General features: G+C 43.4%; 1 protein-coding gene across 3 annotated transcripts in view; it reads right to left on the reverse strand.

Moving 5' to 3' along the window:
- The window catches only part of RASGRF2 (Ras protein specific guanine nucleotide releasing factor 2), a 296,181-nt gene that overhangs the window by 131,087 nt on the left and 145,614 nt on the right, over positions 1 to 19,480 (reverse strand). For all 3 annotated transcript variants that reach the window (XM_075837752.1, XM_075837761.1, XM_075837744.1), the window contains exons 2-3: positions 14,690 to 14,796; positions 6,292 to 6,439 (exon numbers count right to left, since the gene is read on the reverse strand). In XM_075837752.1, coding sequence (XP_075693867.1) covers positions 6,292 to 6,439; positions 14,690 to 14,796 — 255 coding nt within the window. The remainder of the gene's footprint in view (positions 1 to 6,291; positions 6,440 to 14,689; positions 14,797 to 19,480) is intronic.

The raw sequence follows: 19,480 nt of genomic DNA on the forward strand, positions 1-19,480 counted from the left end.
ATTCTACAATTCCCACTAGTTACCACTCCTGCCTTGGCTTTGCTACATGTAGGCTTGGCTGATTTCCACTCTCATGATAAGTCAATTATTTTCCATGTACTATGCTCTGCAAAAATTCTTGTAGCCAAATATTGGAAGAAAAACTCCACTCCTACATTAACTGAGGTAATTCAGTATGTCAATCTCACCTGTATTATGGAACGAACGATAATCCTACAAAGATCTCAGGTTTCACAATGTCTCCAATGGGACAAATGGATGTCCTCTAAATACTATGTGGATTCCCTGCATACTTAAACCTCCACATATTGTAATGTTCATGCTCTTGCAAGCTGAGTTGTTTTGTTTTGTTCTGTTACGTTTGGTTTTTATAATTTCCTTTCCAAAACATTGACCGAGAATCGACATGACTTGAGTAGGCATATAACTTGGTTTCCAGTGTAACTTACCCCCATAACAGTGAATGGTGCATTACTTTCTACATTTGTTAATCATTTATAGGTTGGTACCTTGTGCCACTGGGAGATATAGAATTTGAACAGCTACCCTCGCTTTTTGCTTCTTCCATGCATATTTGACTAAAAGCTGCTGCAGTTTATGGAGATAGGATACAGGAACCCATATAGGCAGATTACGAAATAAGTAAAGAATTTTTGGCAAGATTAACATTTTAAGAGCTGCAATACGTCCTACCCACGAAACTTCAAACCGTAGGTGGTCATCAAGCTCCTTTTCCAGTTGAGGTAATAGAGGGGGATAATTAAGCGCGTAAAGTCTTGACGCAGGGTAAACTAATTGAATCCCTAGATAAGGAAGTTCCTGAGACGTCCATTCAAAGGAATACAAGTTTTGCAACTTTTGAACATCATTTGCCGATAATCCCATATTCATAATTTTAGATTTGCTTTCATTTAATTTATAATAAGAAACCTCACTAAAGGTCTCTAGACTGGACATAACATGAGGAAGTGACTCACAAGGGTTGGATAAGACCATAAGTACGTCATCTGCAAAAAGACCAATTTTGTGCTCAGTGCGGCTAATGGTAACCCCTTTGATCTCCTTATTAGATCTAATCACCTCAGCTAAGGGTTTCATAATTAAGGTGAAAATTAGTGGGGAGAGTGGACATCCTTGGCGAGTGCCATTGGTTATATGAAACGGATTGGATTGGTACCCTGAGGTTAACACGGTAGCAGAGGGATGAGTATATAGTGCCATTATAATATCCCGTGCTTTCCCCCTAATTCCAAATTTAGCAAGCACAGCCTCCAAGTATCCCCAATGCACACGGTCAAACGCCTTTTCCGCGTCTAAAGATAAAAGCAAAGAAGATGTCTGACTGCGCCCCACCCAATCTATGAGATCTATAAATCTCCTGGTACCATCTACTGATGACCTCTGCTGAGTGAATCCCACCTGATCTTGGTGAATTAAGTCAGGCAACAGGGGAGCCAGCCATACGGCCAAAATTTTGGAATATAGTTTTAAATCCGTATTGAGTAGACTGATGGGTCTAAAATTTTGCGGTCTATCTGGAGGTTTACCTGGTTTAGGCAATGTAACGATGGTTGCTTGAAGCATTTCGGGGGGTATTTGACCCGTGGAATGTATTTGTGAAAATAAATGTAGGAGTTGGGGAGCAAGAATGGTGCTGTATTTTTTAAAATATTCATTGGTGAGTCCATCTGGACCTGGCGACTTCTGCGGTTTTAAAGTAGCTATAGCATCTAAAATATCAATTAATTGAAAAGGTTGAGATAGTGCAGTAAGCTGAGAAGGCGTAACTTCTGGGAGAGAAACGGAGGCCAAAAATGCATTGATGCCTTCGGGAGTAGGTTGGGGGACAGTAGGGTCTTGATTTAAATTGTACAGAGATGAATAATACTGTGCTATAGAGTTTGCAATTTCTTGCGGGTAAAATATAATGTAATTTTGTTGATTATGGAGAAAGGGAATCCTAGCTTTGAAGGCTTTATGACTGAGTTGTTGTGCTAACAACGCCCCTGCTCGATTACTTTGTCCATAGTATTTAACTTTCAACCTTCTCAGCGCCCTATCATATTTATATAAATCAAGCTGATGTAGTTGTGCATGGAGGTGACTGATCAGCCGAGATCTATTTGCACAAGGCGCACCTTTATTTAATTGAGTAAGACGAAGAATTTCCTCCAGTAGTCTTATACGCTTAGCTTCTCTAATCTTCTTGTCTTTAGCCGCTAGACCAATAAAATGACCCCTAATAAAGGCCTTGTGAGCACACCACACTGTTGTGGGGGACACATCTGGAGTCACATTAAATTTAAAGAACTCTTCCAGAGTGGACATGTGTGAGTCCTGATATTTAGGGGAGTTCAGTATGGAATGATTAATTCTCCAAGGGAATGAGGGGGTTTTATTGAAGTTTTCAGGCACCACCATGGAAATAGGCGCATGGTCAGACCAAGTAATGAGCCCTATCTGTGAGGAGGAAATTCTGTCAAACAACATCTTATCCACAAAAAACATATCAATGCGCGAATAAGTGCCATGGGGATGAGAGAAGAACGTAAAATCTTTCTCGTTTAGGTGTTGCAAACGCCAAACATCCATTAAGCCTTCTCTGGCTATAACCTGGAATAAGTCCGAGGGGGAATGCGCGGCCCCAGGAGCTGTGGAGTCAAGTGATGGCCACATGACTTTATTGTAATCTCCCACTAACACAAGGTGCCCTTTTTGAGATTTATGAATTTGTTTAAGTAGCTTGTTAGTAAACCGAATCTGATGTGTATTGGGTGCATACATATTAACAATGGTATATTGCACATTGTTCAGATGACAAACAAGAATAACATATCGCCCTTCTACATCCACATGAATAAAATCTTGAACAAATGCAACAGATTGATGTATGGCTATAGAGACGCCCCTTTTTTTGGAGACAGCCGGAGCCGAAAAAATGTGAGGATAATTTTTGTGCTTAAGCCTACCAATATCGGACGGATTCAAATGTGTCTCTTGCAGGCAAAGCACAGAGGCTTTCAAATTCTTGGCCTCGGCCCACAACATTGATCTCTTAAATGGACTGTTTAACCCCTTAGTGTTAAGAGAGGAGAATCTAAGCACCATTATATTTTTTTAAAAGGACATATTTCACATTATTATTCCCTGAGCATATTAGCATACCTGAGACTCTTAAGGCACCACAAGGACATAGTATAGCATTACTTGCGAGCTGAGCGAACAACAGAACCCAAATACATGGGCAACTAAAAAGGAGAAACCAAACCAAACGGTACATTCTAGTCCGCACCTGACTTTCTGACAGTGCAGTCCTAGAAGGGAGGGAAATCTGTATTAACAAGGTACAGACATGGCTCCACCCTAGGCCATATAAATGAAACAGCATAATTGACATATGTAGAATATGAGAATTACAGACACACATGTATACCAGGAAAACATAGCAATTTTGTTTCACCCAAACTTCACAGAAAATTGCATGGCATCACTTATGAGACAGAGGAACGGCGATGGTGATGAACTTCTTGCCACTCTGCTTCCAAGAGGAGAGGGAGTTTAGGTGGGGATATAGCACCGGACTGCCGGGGAGTGCCCAACTTGGGAATATCTCCAGTGTTCAAGTTCCAACTCTTGAGCAGCGCAGCAGCTTTGACTGGAGAGTCCACCACATGCTTCGAATCCCTATAGGATATAATAAGCTTAACGGGGAATCCCCATTTGTAAGGGATTTGGCAGTCACGAAGAATCCGTGTAGTAGCCACAAATTCTCTCCTGCGCAGTAAGGTGGCTGCAGACAGATCAGCAAATAACTGTACATCCCGGAATCAGTCAGGAAGGGAAGTCGTAGATCTTGCTGCAAATAGAAGCTTATCCTTAAAATGATAGTAATGGAGACGAGCAATTACATCCCTCGGTGTTGATGCAGGCAGGGATCGAGGTTTAGGTATGCGGTGCGCTCTGTCGATCAACAAATCCAGTTGAGGTGTATCTGGTAGGAGAGCCACAAACAAATCAGCTAAAAACTCCAACAACTGGGAATTTGTAATATCTTCGGGAATACCCCTAAAACGAACATTATTGCGACGCGAGCGGTCTTCCAAATCTGCAATCTTGTGAGACAAAGCGTCCACCTGTTCTTCCAGGCCTGTATTAGTATCCACCAGAGCATTGTTCGCCACAGAAAATTCCGCCATACGGTTTTCAATATGAGAGGTTCTGTCTCCCAGAGCATTAAAATCTTTCTGCAGGTCATGAAAAGCATTTTGAATAGACTGCTGGATGGAAGCATGAAGATCATGCAATAGATATTTAAGTGCAGCCTCAGTCACTGGTTTATCAGATCCAGTATTTTGCAGTAACACAGGTGCCATATTTAACACGTGCTCTGCAGGAGAGCTATGAGTACTCACAGAAGGAGAAGATGGTGGTCTGGAGGAGAATAGCCCAGCAGGGGACGGAGCCGGCTGCCTCATCAAGGACTCAGAGGACCGAGGATTGTGTGGTGACGAGACTGCGAGGCCCGTGCCTCTAGCAGTCCCTGCAGACCTCCGATCAACAGCAGAGTCTCCCTGAAGATCCTGTGCAGGTGAGTCGGCGCCATTTTGGATTCTTGCCGCCGGGAAGAACTCCGTTAATTTAGCCGCCGCGGGCTTCTTTTGATCCTGCCCATGACAGGTAAGTGTGTAGACAATCCGGTGTGAAAGTGTGTCGCTTTGGGACACTTTTATGCCTGGTAAGATGCCGATTTGAGCCGGTAACAGCCTAGGAGCATTGGAGCTTGAACTAAACGCGTCCTACTCCATGCGCTCGCGGCCACGCCCCCCGCTGTATCGTTCTTTTAATGTTGATTCCGTTAGGGCAGCTGAACTGACGGCTCAGGTGAAAGCTGGTCCTGAGTGTCACATCTAAGTTCATACAGCTGACCGGACGGAAACGATATAGCTTCTATGTATACAGAATACTTAGAAGCTGTATCTTATAAAGTAAAAAACATTTTTTTTTATAAAAATCTATTTAAAAGTTATTTATAATCAGATAAAATACTGATTTATTAAAAAAAAAATTGCTTCAAAAGTGTACAAAGCCTTTAAAACTGAGCAGAATCACTGACGCTAGTATGTGTTACTATAAGAGGAAATAATCCTGACCTCTAAGAAACAATATATTGTTGTATAGTGGTCTAAAATCAATACTACATATAGTAAAAATCCCTTTAATTTGGAATTAACATGACCTGATAGGTGACAGATTATCAGATGTCACAGAAATAAATATAAATGTTTTTGTATCTATGGAAGGGAAATAAAATTCTAGTACATAATATTCAGCTATGACTTTGTTTACTCCTCACTGGCCTTGTGACATTCAATATTATTATGCCGTTCTTATTGGAATTTCTTAAATATTGGATCTTGGATTAAAGGAATTTCACTGCATATGTTTTTTGAAGTGTATGTAAACACTTATGGCTTGTTGTTATGATTTTTCCAATTTCAGAAGAATAAGTAATGTATGAGTAAAAGTATGAGTGAGACGGAATTAAAATAGCGCAGGATCAATCAGATAACTGGACATATGGCAACCATACCCTGAGAGGAGGGAAGAAATTGGTTATCGGTAACCAAGTTCTCTTTTTATGGGACTGTTCTCTCATGGCAGGGGAGTGCCACTTCATCAGCACCAGTGCCCACTGTGATAAAAACTCAGAATGTTTGCTGATCAATATACAAAAGAATACCTCTAACATCCGCCCTTTAAGATTTCGGAGCTTTGGTCCACTGCATATCAAATTTCAACTCCAGAACAAGGCTCTTTTGTGTAAAGTTATTTTATTTTGTCCATGCCGACGTCCCTCAGATACATATGTTTTTGAGAAAATTGTGTGACATAAATTTAACATTACAGTTCTCACAACAGTAAACACCCAGCTTTCCCACATACCTGAATATGAAATCTGCCTAGTTATGCAGAGACGTGAGCGAAAGTAATGTATTACTACATGAACAGGTAGAATTGCCATTCTGGAGTCTAGGAAAGGTGGAGGACAAGTGCTGTACTAAACGCCATATTGGTTACCTCCCAGATTTTCCTGATTTTAGGGGAATATGCTGATTAATTCTACTAATTAATTTTACTTTCCACTTACTGTATATTCTGCATTTCTCGTTTTTGTATAGGGATAGCTTTGTATTTGCCAATTTTGTTTTATTTCAGAACTTGAATGTGTCAGTTCTCTAAATGATGAAGCATACAAATATTCAATAAACAAGCGTACTTCCCAGACAATACCTCTGATTTCAGCCTTTCAATTTCAGTGTCTTGATCTTCAAGCTGTTGCCGCAGTTGATTAGCTGCAATTTTTTCGGTTTCTACAATCTGGACCAAGTGAATGTACTTTTGCATCAAGACCTCCCGCTCTATCAGGATGTCTGAATAGCTGAGAAAAAAAATAAATGAATATTTGCACTCCAGTTTCCAGACCAGTATAATTATTGGGGGGGAAGTTGATCAACATTTCTTCACCAGTTTTCTAGCGTAGAAAAGTCACAATTTGAATTGCAATTTGCAATTTTTGCCCTTTTTACGCCACCCTTGCCATTTTTGTGAAAAGGCAGCGTGGCTTCGTAAAAGAAGGTGGGGCCACGGTGGGCTGACAAATTTATTATCATGTACGCTAGAAGAAAACTGATGAAATTATAGTGGTGTAGATTTCACTCTGTGGGGAGTAGCAAAGAAGAGGCTCACGCCGTGCCCCATACCTTGCCCCTCCAGATTGGACTACCCCCATCAGACTACCACCACCCACCTGCGGACAGTTCAATAATAATAATAAAAAAAAGGTTTGCTCAACTCACCACTACAAGCTGGGGCTTATACAAGGTCCTAAGACCGGGCAAAGTCAGGACATTGTATATGACGCAGCACTGATGACATTGAGGGCTACGTGGCATACAAGGCCCTGACGCTGCTCAGCATCAGGACCATGCTGAAGGAGCCGGAAGAGACACGAAGGGGAGAAGAGTAGTGGTGAGGTGAATATACTTTTTTTTAATTAATGTTTTTATGTCCGTTGGGAAGATGCAACAGTTTTATTAAGAGGCGTGCACATCTTAATAAATCTGTTGCATCTCACGCCATCAAAGCATATAGCTAAGACTGACAAATGAAACAACAGTCTTAGTAAATCTGCCTCTTTATGTTCACACTAATCCCATAAAATACTACAGCAGTCAAAATTGCAGCAAAGATGCTCCATGTGAACAGAGCCATAGGAGTCCTGAAGATATTGCTGGACATCCTTTATGCTTGCAGTTGTATTCATAGGTCTTTCATTTATTTTTTTACTATAGATAATGGCACGATTAAAAATGGATAATAAATGTACAGTGAAACCTGTTTGAGACAACAAAAATTGCATCAAAAATGGTCTTCTAGTGGGTGGTTGTAAAGGATCTGCCAGACACAGCTTCTGGGTCGACGCCCGTGGTTAATCAGTCTGCATCTGCTCCTAGGTCTGATAGAGTGACTCGATCTGCTACCACTCAGGCTGGTAGGCTGAGGAGTGGGAGAACCTATCACAGCCTGGCCAGACGGAGCTAGCTCCCGCCCTCGGTCTATTTATACCTTAACTTCCTGCTCTTCCTTTGCCTGTGATTCTGTCTGGTTTCCTGGCTCTGCTGTTCCTGCTAGTACTATTGACCTCTGCTTCAAATTGACCCTGGCTTTACTGACTACTCTCCTGCTCTGCGCTTGGTACCTCGTACACTCCTGGTTTGACTCGGCTCGTTCACTACTCTTGTTGCTCACGGTGTTGCCGTGGGCAACTGCCCCATTTCCCTTAGCTTCTGTGTACACTTGTCTGTTTGTCTGTCGTGCACTCATTGAGCGTAGGGACCGTCGCCCAGTTGTACGCCGTCGCCTAGGACGGGCCGTGCAAGTAGGCAGGGAATGAGTAGGCAGGGAATGAGTGGCGGGTAGATTAGGGCTCACCTGTCTGTCTCCCTACCCCGACATTACATAATCACAGGCCCATATACCTCTTCTACCCTGGTTCCTACACAACTATGGAGCCCCTTGAGACCATGGCTCAGCAAATGCAGGGTCTCTCCCTAAAGGTCCAAGCCCTCAGAGGTGCAACCAGCGTGATGCTAACCAGGTAGTGCCCTCCACCTTACCTCTTGAACCCCACCTTAAGTTGCCTGACCGGTTCTCAGGGGACCGGAAGACTTTTTTCTCCTTTCGGGAGAGTTGTAGGCTCTATTTCTGATTAAGACCCCACTCCTCAGGTTCTGAGAGCCAGCGAGTGGGTATAATTATGTCCCGGCTCCAGGACGGCCCCCAAGAATGGGCCTTCTCCTTGGCCCATGACGCCCCTGAACTTTCCTCTGTTGACCTTTTTTTTTCTGCTCTCGGGCTCATCTATGACAAGACTGCCTTTACCGAGAGTCAGCTGGTGACCTTACGTCAGGGTAAGAGACCCGTTGAGAAGTACTGTTCTGACTTTAGGAAGTGGTGTGTAGCTTCTCGGTGGAATGACCCTGCCTTGAGGTGCCAGTTTAGATTGGGTCTGTCAAACGCCCTGAAAGACCTATTAGTTAGCTATCCCTCTTCTGACTCTCTAGATCAGGTTATGGCTTTAGCGGTACGTCTGTACCGACGTCTCAGGGAACTACGACTTGCACGTTTTTGTGCCTTCTACTCTGGCTCCCCCATGATGGCTCCCGAGGTTCCGTTGCTTCGTTCTTTCATGGGAATCTCAGATGAGCCTATGCAACTCGGGGCCTCCGTGTCTCCCCAACAACGTAGAGAGCTCCGCAGGAAGAATGGTCTCTGCTTCTACTGTGGAGATGACAAGCATCAAGTGAACAACTGTCCAAGGCGTAAGAATAAGCAGTCAGAAAACTTCCGCGCCTAAGTGACCATCGGGGAGGTCGCTTGGGCGCACAGGTATTTCCCATAAATATGAAACCTAATAAGATCTTGCTTCCTTTCAGGTCTCTTTTGAGGGTAGGTCTGCCACCGGCAGTGCCTTCGTGGATTCAGGATCTTCTGCTAATATTATGTTTGTGGAATTTGCTATGTCTCTAGCTATGCCATTGATTGATTTGCCTAAACCTGTCCCGGTAGTGGGTATCGACTCCACTCCTCTTGCTAATGGTTATTTTACGCAGCATACCCCTATTTTTGAACTTATTGTTAGCTCCATTCATTTGGATCAGTGCTCTGTACTGGTGATGCAGGGATTATCGTCCGATTTGGTTTTAGGCCTTCCCTGGTTGCAGATGCATAATCCCACGTTTAACTGGAATACTGGGGATCTTACCAAATGGGGTAATGAATGCATGACGTCCTGTTTTTCTGTTAATTTTATTTCTCTCCCTGAGGAGGTGAACACTCTACCTGAGTTTATTCAGGACTTCGCTGATATTTTTTCTAAAAAGGCCTCCGAAGTGTTACCTCCTCATAGAGAATACGATTGCGCAAACGATTTGGTACCAGGAGCTAAGGTGCCTAAGGGTAGGATTTTAATCTCTCTTGTCCCGAACGTGAGGCCATGAGAGAATATATCCAGGAAAGCCTGGCCAAGGGTTACATTCGCCCCTCTACTTCTCCGGTAGGTGCTGGCTTCTTCTTTGTAGCGAAGAAGGATGGTGGTCTTAGGCCGTGCATCGATTACCGAAACTTGAATAAGGTCACTGTAAGAAACCAGTATCCCCTTCCTTTGATTCCTGATCTCTTCAATCAGGTTCAGGGGGCCCAATGGTTCTCTAAGTTTGATCTTCGGGGGGCTTATAACCTTATCCGAATCAGAGAAGGGGATGAGTGGAAGGCTGCGTTTAACACGCCCGAAGGTCATTTCGAATACCTCGTCATGCCCTTTGGTTTGTGTAATGCTCCCGCGGTCTTCCAGAATTTCATAAATTAGATTTTAAGAGACTACCTGGGGGTATTTCTTGTAGTGTACCTTGATTGACATACTTGTGTTTTCCAAGGACTGGTCCTCCCACATTGAGCATGTCAGGAAGGTGCTCCAGGCCCTTCGGGAATACAAACTCTTTGCTAAATCCAAAAAATATGTGTTTAGGGTGCAGGAGATACCATTTTTGTGTCAAATCCTCACTCCTAATGAATTACGCATGGACCCTGCCAATGTTCAGGCTGTGGCTGAATGGGTCCAACCTGCCTCCCTGAAGGCGTTACAGTGCTTCCTGGGGTTTGCTAATTATTACAGGAGATTTATTGCTAACTTCTCGGTCATCGCTAAGCCTCTTACGGATCTCACTCGCAAAGGTGCTGATCTCCTCCACTGGCCTCCTGAGGCTGTCCAGGCTTTTGAGGTCCTTAAGAAGTGCTTTATCTCGGCCCCAGTGTTGGTTTAGCCCAACCAAATGGAGCCATTTATCGTGGAGGTTGACGCATCCGAGGTGGGAGTGGGGGCTGTCTTGTCCCAGGGTACCAGGTCCCTCACCCATCTCCGCCCCTGTGCCTACTTCTCCAGGAAGTTTTCGCCCACTGAGAGTAACTTTGATATTGGCAACCGCAAACTCTTAGCCATTAAATGGGCATTTGAAGAGTGGCGCCACTTCCTGGAGGGGGCTAGGCACCAGGTAACGGTCCTTACCGACCACAAGAATCTGGTTTTCCTAGAATCTGCCCGGAGGCTAAACCCGAGACAAGCTCGATGGGCGTTGTTTTTTACTAGATTCAACTTTGTGGTCACCTATAAGGCTGGGTCTAAAAATATTAAAGCTGATGCACTGTCGCGTAGCTTCATGGCCAGCCCTCCTTCGGAGGAAGATACTGCTTGTATTTTGCCCCCAGGTATAATCATATCCTCTGTTGATTCTGATTTAGTCTCCGAAATTGCGGCTGATCAAGGTTCAGCTCCCGGGAACCTTCCTGAGAACAAGTTGTTTGTTCCCCTGCAATTCCGGCTAAGGGTACTCAGGGAAAATCATGACTCTGCACTATCTGGCCATCCAGGCATACTGGGTACCAAGCACCTCATTGCTAGAAACTATTGGTGGCCTTGGTTGCCTAAAGACGTTAAGTCCTACGTCGCCGCTTGTGAAATTTGTGCTAGATCCAAGACTGCCAGGTCCCGACCAGCGGGCTTACTCTGTTCTTTGTCCATTCGTCAGAGACCTTGGACCCATATCTCCATGGATTTTATCACCGATCTGCCTCCATCTCAAGGCAAGTCGGTGGTGTGGGTTGTAGTAGACCGCTTCAGTAAGATGTGCCACTTTGTGCCCCTCAAGAAACTACCCAATGCCAAGACGTTAGCTACCTTGTTTGTCAAACACATCCTGCGTCTCCATGGGGTTCCTGTCAATATTGTTTCTGACAGAGGGGTACAATTTGTTTCATTGTTTTGGAGAGCTTTCTGTAAAAAGTTGGAGATTGATCTATCTTTCTCCTCGGCCTTCCATCCTGAAACTAATGGCCAAACTGAGAGGACTAATTAGTCTCTAGAACAATATTTAAGGTGTTTTATCTCCGACTGTCAATATGATTGGGTCTCCTTCATTCCCCTCGCCGAATTTTCCCTTAATAACCGGGTCAGTAACTCGTCAGGGGTCTCCCCCTTTTTCTGTAATTTTGTGTTTAATCCACGGTTCTCCTGTTGGTTCCAACAATCCTGAGGTAGATGTAGTTCATTGTGAACTGTGCAAAGTCTGGGCCCAGGTTCAGAAGAACCTAGAGGCGTCCCAGAGCATACAAAAGACTCAGGCAGATAGAAGACGTTCTGCTAACCCCTTGATTGTGGTCGGGGATCTGGTGTGGCTATCTTCCAAAAATTTGCATCTTAAAGTTCCGTCCCAAAAATTTGCTCTCCGGTATATAAGGACGTACAAGGTCATTGAGGTCCTTAACCCTGAAGGGGTAAAATTCGAGGTGGCCAAGATTGTGGATAGCAGGATGGTCCAAGGCTCCCTCCAGTACCTGGTCCATTGGAGAGGATACGGGCCTGAGGAGAGGACTTGGGTACCCTTCTGGGATAATCACGCTGGGGTATTGCTCAGGAGGTTCCATCTTCGGTTCCCCAATAAGCAAGGTCCACCTAGGAAGGGTCCGGTGGCCCCTCATAAAAGGGGGGGTACTATAAAGGATCTGCCAGACACAGCTTCTGTGTCGACGCCCATGGTTAATCAGTCTGCATCTGCTCCTAGGTCTGATAGAGTGACTCGATCTGCTACCACTCAGGCTGGTAGGCTGATGAGTGGGAGAACCTATCACAGCTTGGCCAGACGGAGCTAGCTCCCGCCCTCGGTCTATTTATACCTTCATTTCCTGCTCTTCCTTTGCCTGTGATTTTGTCTGGTTTCCTGGTTCTGCTGTTCCTGCTAGTAATATTTGTTACGAAGGGTCTGTGGACCCACTGGGCCGTACCGCCATGGCGGTAGGGCAGCTGGCCAACAGGGTGTAGGACAATGTCTATAGTTCGTATAGAGGGTACATGTGGCAGCACGGACAGTAGCTTGGCAGAAACTAGGCAGCAGTTGACAACAGGCGTGGGTAGGCAGTCAAGCGTGGTATCCAGCACGGCACGGCAATGGCAAGCACGGCACAGCACGGCAATGGCAAGCACGGCACAGCACGGCAATAGCAAGCATGGGATATATGAACAGGAGCAGGAACGGGAAACACTGGGATCAGGAAACACTAAGGGACCAATTTGCATAGACAGACTAGGAATACACAACAACGCTCAGGCATCGAACTAGGGGGCTGGATCCCTCTTATAGCCCAGGGTACTCACGGGTCAAAGGTCGTTCATGATGTCCGGCGCGCGCACGCTCGTCCCCACTCTTAAAGGGGCAGTGCGCGCACCGGACATCATGAACGACCTTTGACCATCAAGAGCGGGGACGAGCGTGCGCGCGCACCCTGCGGGCTCCGGCGGAGGTGAGTGGATGCAAGCGCTGGCGTCTCCTGAGGAGGAGGCTGGGGCCAGCGCTTGCCGACTCGTGGCTGCGGCTGTCAGCGGAAGGCTGGAGCTGACAGCCCGCAGCCACGGACATTTCACTATTGACCTCTGCTTCATATTTTCCCTGGCTTTACTGACTACTCTCCTGCTCTGCGCTTGGTACCTCGTACACTCCTGGTTTGACTCGGCTCGTTCACTACTCTTGTTGCTCACGGTATTGGCGTGGGCAACTGCCCCATTTTCCTTAGCTTCTGTGTCCTTCTCTGTTTGTCTGTCGTGCACTTATTGAGCGTAGGGACCGTCGCCCAGTTGTACGCCGTCGCCTAGGACGGGCCGTGCAACTAGGCAGGGATTGAGTGGCGGGTAGATTAGGGATCATCTGTCTGTCTCCCTACTCCGACATTACAGTGGTCCTCATAAAAAAGAGGTGCTCTTTTGGCGTTTTCACTGTATCGGTTTTAAAACATTTTCTTAAATCCATTTACACCCATAGAGGCGTATTCACAAAGGGCTTTTGGGTGCATAATTATTGATCCTTTGGTTGGAAAATGCTACCAAGAATTTCAACACCTAGAGCATTAAGACCCTTAAAATGCACATTAAACGTCACAAAGAAATAATCACATTGTGTAAATAGGAATTTATATTTTCCTATTCACTCACAGTGAACAGTAAACAGAGGGTGTGGAGTGTGTACAGAGCCCCTACTGGACCACACTACAGATGTGTAGGCATTTTTTGTGTGCTGCCATAGTTCCTCCGTACTTTGAAATTCATAAAAAAAAAACATCTGTGTGCCGTCTGTGTCAAATTGGAGGTACATGAAAGTACAGTTAAGGCCTCTAGAATTGTACTGGCGCTATCTATAGATCCACACCACATGAATCTGTAGAATAGCCACGTACATTTGTCCTTTCTTAGCACTATATATCCCAAGATGACTGGTGCGAGATAACAGCTTTGGAAAAAAAACACTTTTGCAATACTCTGTTGGACATTCTGAGTAACGCAAAGTTTTTTAAGGCTCATCATCTCGAGCCACTCATCTCAGGATATGTCAAGCCAAAAGGAAAGGTAAGAACGGACACATGTGTAAATGAGCACTTATTCAAAGTCATTTTCACCTTCGTTTTTAAGGTGATTGTATTGATTCACCTATTTTTACTAGCAAGTTTGGGGGTAATATAAGGCATACTCTAAAGCTGGCCATACACATTAGATTTCGGTAGGATTGGTTGTGTATGGAGGACCTCCTGACTCTCCCCTGATGGCAGATATTGGAAGTAAGGGGGATTGGGCATGTTAAAGATAGGGATCTGTTAGCGCCTTTTTTCCTTCTCCCCATTGAAAAAAAAAAGTACGCTTAGCCAAGGTATACATGAATGTTTATGGCGTAGTTGGATGAGATAGTTATCGGCCATTTATTCGGCCGACTGTTATCACATGTGTATAGTCTGCTTTAGCTAAATGGACACTTTATGGGTATTATGTAAAAGTGGGCCTGTCTTATGATAATGCCCTTTTTACTATATTTATATGAAGTCCCAAAACACATGCAATTAATTTTAAATAGATTTTGAAAACATTTTTAAATTGTACATTCCTTATTAATAGCATGAAAATCCTTGGCCTGAAAAACACATGGAAACTCTAGGCTAGGAAAATGTATATTAAATGAAAAAAACCAAATCACATGCAATGGAAAATCCATGTACAATATCACCAAGTTTAGATTCTGCTGTAAAGTTTCTTTACCTTGCTTGGTGTATGGCCTCTACCCACTCATCTCGGTCAGCCTCCTCCTCACACCTCAGTTCCAATGGCTTCTGAGCCTCATGGCCAAAGGTCACAGTGAAATAATGCTGTGGAGAATAAAAATATGATATCATATGACACTGACCTAAATATTTTAAATAATAGTTAAATAAAATGAATACCTTACAAAAAATGTATAACATTTCCATTATATGATATTTCATTACAGAAAGGAACAATTATCCTGACTATCTAAATAATGGCTCCTTAAAGGGGTTGTCCAGTTTCAACGAATAAATGTTATTTTTTTTGTATAATTAAAAGTTATACATGACCATGACAGAATTTTATCCACTGGAAGTAAACAATGAATGATTCTACTGCATAACAACAAGCAGAGATCTTGAAAACTGTGAGGAATTAATACAGAAAGTATATTGGTAAATTTTATAGCTTTTCATTATACAAAAAAATAGCATTAATTTGGTGAAACTGGACAAACCCTGTAATATTTATATATCCAGGCACATAGGTTATAAAGCTTTGATCATTAGAGTAATGTGGATTTGTGAGGTATTTAAATGGAAGCAAAGAATTATTACAATAGTCTCATCTCTGAGCTGCAACTAAATACCAGCGGAAGATCTGGTATCTCACGCTGTGTGCACCTTAACACACACTTGAACATGGAAAAAAGTATTTGGCGTTAAAAGGGTTATCCCACCAAAACTTATAACCTATCCACAGTATAGGTGAAAAGTGTTTGTTCGCTGGGGGCTCCAATCCAGAGAACAGGGTCCTGAATCCACTAATAAATGGAGCGGCAGGTCATGCATGCGCGCTGCCGCTCCATTCATTCTCTAAGGGACTGCCGGATACACCCTGTCCTCTGAATCGGTGGGGATCCCAGTGGCAAGACGGTGGCTTATTACCTATCCTATGGATAGGTGATAAGTTGCTTTGGTGGAATAAACCCTTTAATCATAAACTCGTAAAAAAGAATATCAATAGCATAACATATATAAAATTAATTTGTCACCAAGGCTACTAAACAGGCATAATGGCAACAAACGGCAAAATCTTTAGTCAATACAATGCCTACATCAAATATGATTTCTACTTAGCGAGCAATTTTGAGGGAGACGAGTCAGTGAAGCGGAGTATTGGATATATCAGACCGGTCGTGCGGTGAGGAGGAATGGAAGACTCCGGAGAAAATTCCTGTGATCATGGGCTCCCAGCTGACCCCAAGCAACCATACATTTATTATCCAGCCTATGGATAGGTAATAAATGTAATTTGTGTGAAAATCCATTTAAGATTATTTTGGCAACACTCATAGATAATTGGAGCATTTTAAATAATAAAATGACTGTCTTATGTAAAAGTTTTGACACCCTTTATCAAATTACATGTTCATTGACCATTTAATAAAAAAAAAAAAAGTTAATAACCTCTTTAGAAAGCAAATTAATGTATAACCAATTTTAATGCACCATTATTTGTTTATTTGTTATCATAGTCGAAAAACGAATCATAAAATTTGGCAAGTGAAAAAGTTTAGGCACCTTTGAAGTTGATCCTATAGTGCGGGGATCGGCAACCATTTTTGTATGGTGTTGCCGGAAAAAAAACAAAAAATCAACAGATGAAGTACAGATGTAGCAGTCTTTATCTTGACTTTTAACGCATTAAATACACAGTGGCAAGATCCTTTATCTTGCCTTTTTCAATGACTTTTAATGGCTTTTGTGTGATATCACGCTGCAAGTTATCATAGTCAAGATAAAGATGGCTACATCCGTACTCAGTGTGCCATGCAAACATGAAAGTTATATAAGCGCTGTACACAGGCTTGATGGGATTTCACACAGGAGAGAGCACGGCTACTAAACATCATCCTGGGGGGGAAGGGGCTGCATACAGGAGAAAGAGCTGCTAGAGATTATTTTTAACCCAGAAGCTTGAAATCTTTGACACAAAAATTTGAATGGTAACTTTTTATGCATGTGAAGCACATCTCTTTTTCAGATACATCTGTAATTTCAATAACATATTGAAATCAATGGCAATTACAAAAAAAAGCACTGTTTCAGAGGAGAGAAGCACCTTTTCAGCATCTTTAGCAAGATTTATGGCCAGCTTGGGGGGGGGGGGGGGGGCTGAAGATAGGAGAGACTGTGACTACTGAACTCCTGAATACCAGGAGAGACCAGTGCTGCATTATGTGCTTGCCAAGCACACAAAACAGGGCCACCCATTGTTCAGCACCACAAAGCACACAACGGTGCTGGACACAGGGAAAGGGATCCGTGCCAAGAAACCATGCCCCACGTGCCAACTGTGGCACAGGTGCCCCAGGTTGCTGACCCCTGCAATAGTGGATACAATTTTGCATACAACTGTGTATTTGCAGATTTGCTAATAAAGCAATTTGGCTGATGTATCTTATGTAGAACTTTACTTTCTCTTAAAAGATACAGCTTGCTTGGCTACTAGATAATACTTAGTGGCTCCTGAAAGCTACATTTTTTGTTGCCTAGGAGAATATATCTGTAACGTCTATGGCCACGGTCTGTCGTTCTAACTTACCCCTCAATGACCACGGTCATGGACATCCTGCTGCTGTGCTGCGTCGTCCCCCTGTGAGCCTGTCTCCCGGAGAAAATCATCACCAACTCCTGAATTCCTGGACTATAAGAGGGTCACCGCCCTTCTTATCCTCGCCTGAGCGTTGTTGTTGTTGTTGTTTCCCTTAGTCTGTCTTGCAAATGGTCTCCTAAGTGTCTTCCAGCTTCCCAGTGTTCCCCGTACCTGTATCCTGTTTCCCGTGCTAACAGTACCATCCTGGTCTACTGCCGTGCTGAACTGTTGTCGTGTTTTTCTGCTTCTCCACGCCTGTTCTACTGCACCATGCCTGACGTCTACTTGCTGCCTTGCTACTGCCTACATTGCCTCAGGTACCCCTTTCTGGACTATAGACTCTGTACCATACCGGTTTGGCCAGCTGCTATCTCGCTACGCGATACGGCCCAGTGGGTCCACACCCCGCCTCGTGACAATATCGATAGGCTGCTCTCATTATTTATACTCGTTCACTTTCTCTTCACAAATTGAAGCCTCCAGCTTGGCGTATACAGAACATCCCCTGGCAGAGTTCTAATGACTGAGATCATTTGTTAGAGTAAAGAGTGCCTGCCAGCCACGCTGTAGAATGACAGGACAGATTACTTGCATCACATTAAGAGATGTACACTTTGCCGGTGACAAATGGTAATGAATCACAAGCAAAGCAACATCCCAACAGAGACACTAAAGTAACTGCTAGTAAATATTTATGGGTTCTTCAATCTGACTTTGAAAATAATTTTGACAATTACACTTTCGATGTAATCTGCTCTATCTCTTGACATCTTAAATGTACTGGTTCATGTGCAGTCTCTAGATTACACATCTTGGTGACTTATCTCCTGCTTTGCTCCTGTTGCTAAAGACCACAAGTCTATGTTAGGCTCGGTTTACATCTGCTGGAAATCTTATTCGCAGATTCTGTCCGATTTAACGGGAAGAATAGCACTGCACGCGGCGCTATTTTTCCCATCAGAGCGACGGACACCATTCCAGAACTTGAAAGACCCCATTGTAAGTCAATAGGCTTCGTAAGACACCGGTGGTATCCGTCACACGACAGATCCGGTAGAGTGTTGTGGCTTCCATTATGAAAAGAAGCCACAATGCCAGTGAGAAGATAAGGAGTAAATAGTGAATAATGACAAATTTACTATGATAAACTTCAATTAAATCAGTGGAGACATTGCAGGAACTACAAAGGACAATATAACTAATAATGAATCGCCAAAACTCTAATTTCCTGATAAACTGTTCTAATCTGAGCCACTTCAGGAAGGGATTGGCTATTTACTTATTTCTTGTCCATATAAATAAGAATACATACAGGCAAGATGTCTGTAAATAAACTATACTGCCCTCTGCAGACAGTATTGGGGGCCCAATGGGAAATGACTGTTAGAAAATGTGAGAACTTGTTATACTTGGTTAGTAGAACACTTAAAAGAAAGTAGAATGTATAACAAGACTTCAGATGATAATATACTAGATATTTTGAACAGGCAAAAAGGCTGATTTAGACAATTTTCTGCAATTGGAGCCTTTCGTGACTTGAACAAGCATGACCACGCCGTCTGAAGGCACATATCTGTGGTAATGTTGATCTTCCGTGTTGGATTTTTTCGCTTGTTGTCAGGTGGAGTCATTTAAAGGTCTTTCATGCCAAACGACAGATCTGCATCCATTCAATAGAAGCCAAGACAAGTCCATAGATCAAGGCAGATATCGATCAGCAATTTGTCGTTTTAACTGATGGCGTTGTCGTTCAGAACGATAACCTTCACAAACCAGTAAGACGCTAAGTTATAGCAAGACATTCAGTGAACGGCTGTTTGAAATCCCTAATGTACGGCTATTTTTCGTGTGACCTTCTGCAGGTCTCCACTTGTTATTGACATAAACATTTTTTACATTGTTTGTGTCAGTAAGACGGAGGAGGCTGTCATGGCATATTTGAAGCAATTAGTAAAGTGATGGGTATGATACTAATAAAAGACATGAACTATTTTTAATTGTGTTCAGCAACATGTATGACTGGTTTGAAAAAAGTTGCAGCAAAAGAACGTGGTGAAAGTCACAATATCGGTGCCAAATTTATCATGAAAAAGCTCTTTTTTGGAGCAAAATACTAGAATACATGTACAACAGCCATGAGGTGGTGTA

This window comes from Rhinoderma darwinii, chromosome 1 (genome assembly GCF_050947455.1).
Source record: "Rhinoderma darwinii isolate aRhiDar2 chromosome 1, aRhiDar2.hap1, whole genome shotgun sequence".
Taxonomy (NCBI): Eukaryota; Metazoa; Chordata; class Amphibia; order Anura; family Rhinodermatidae; genus Rhinoderma; species Rhinoderma darwinii.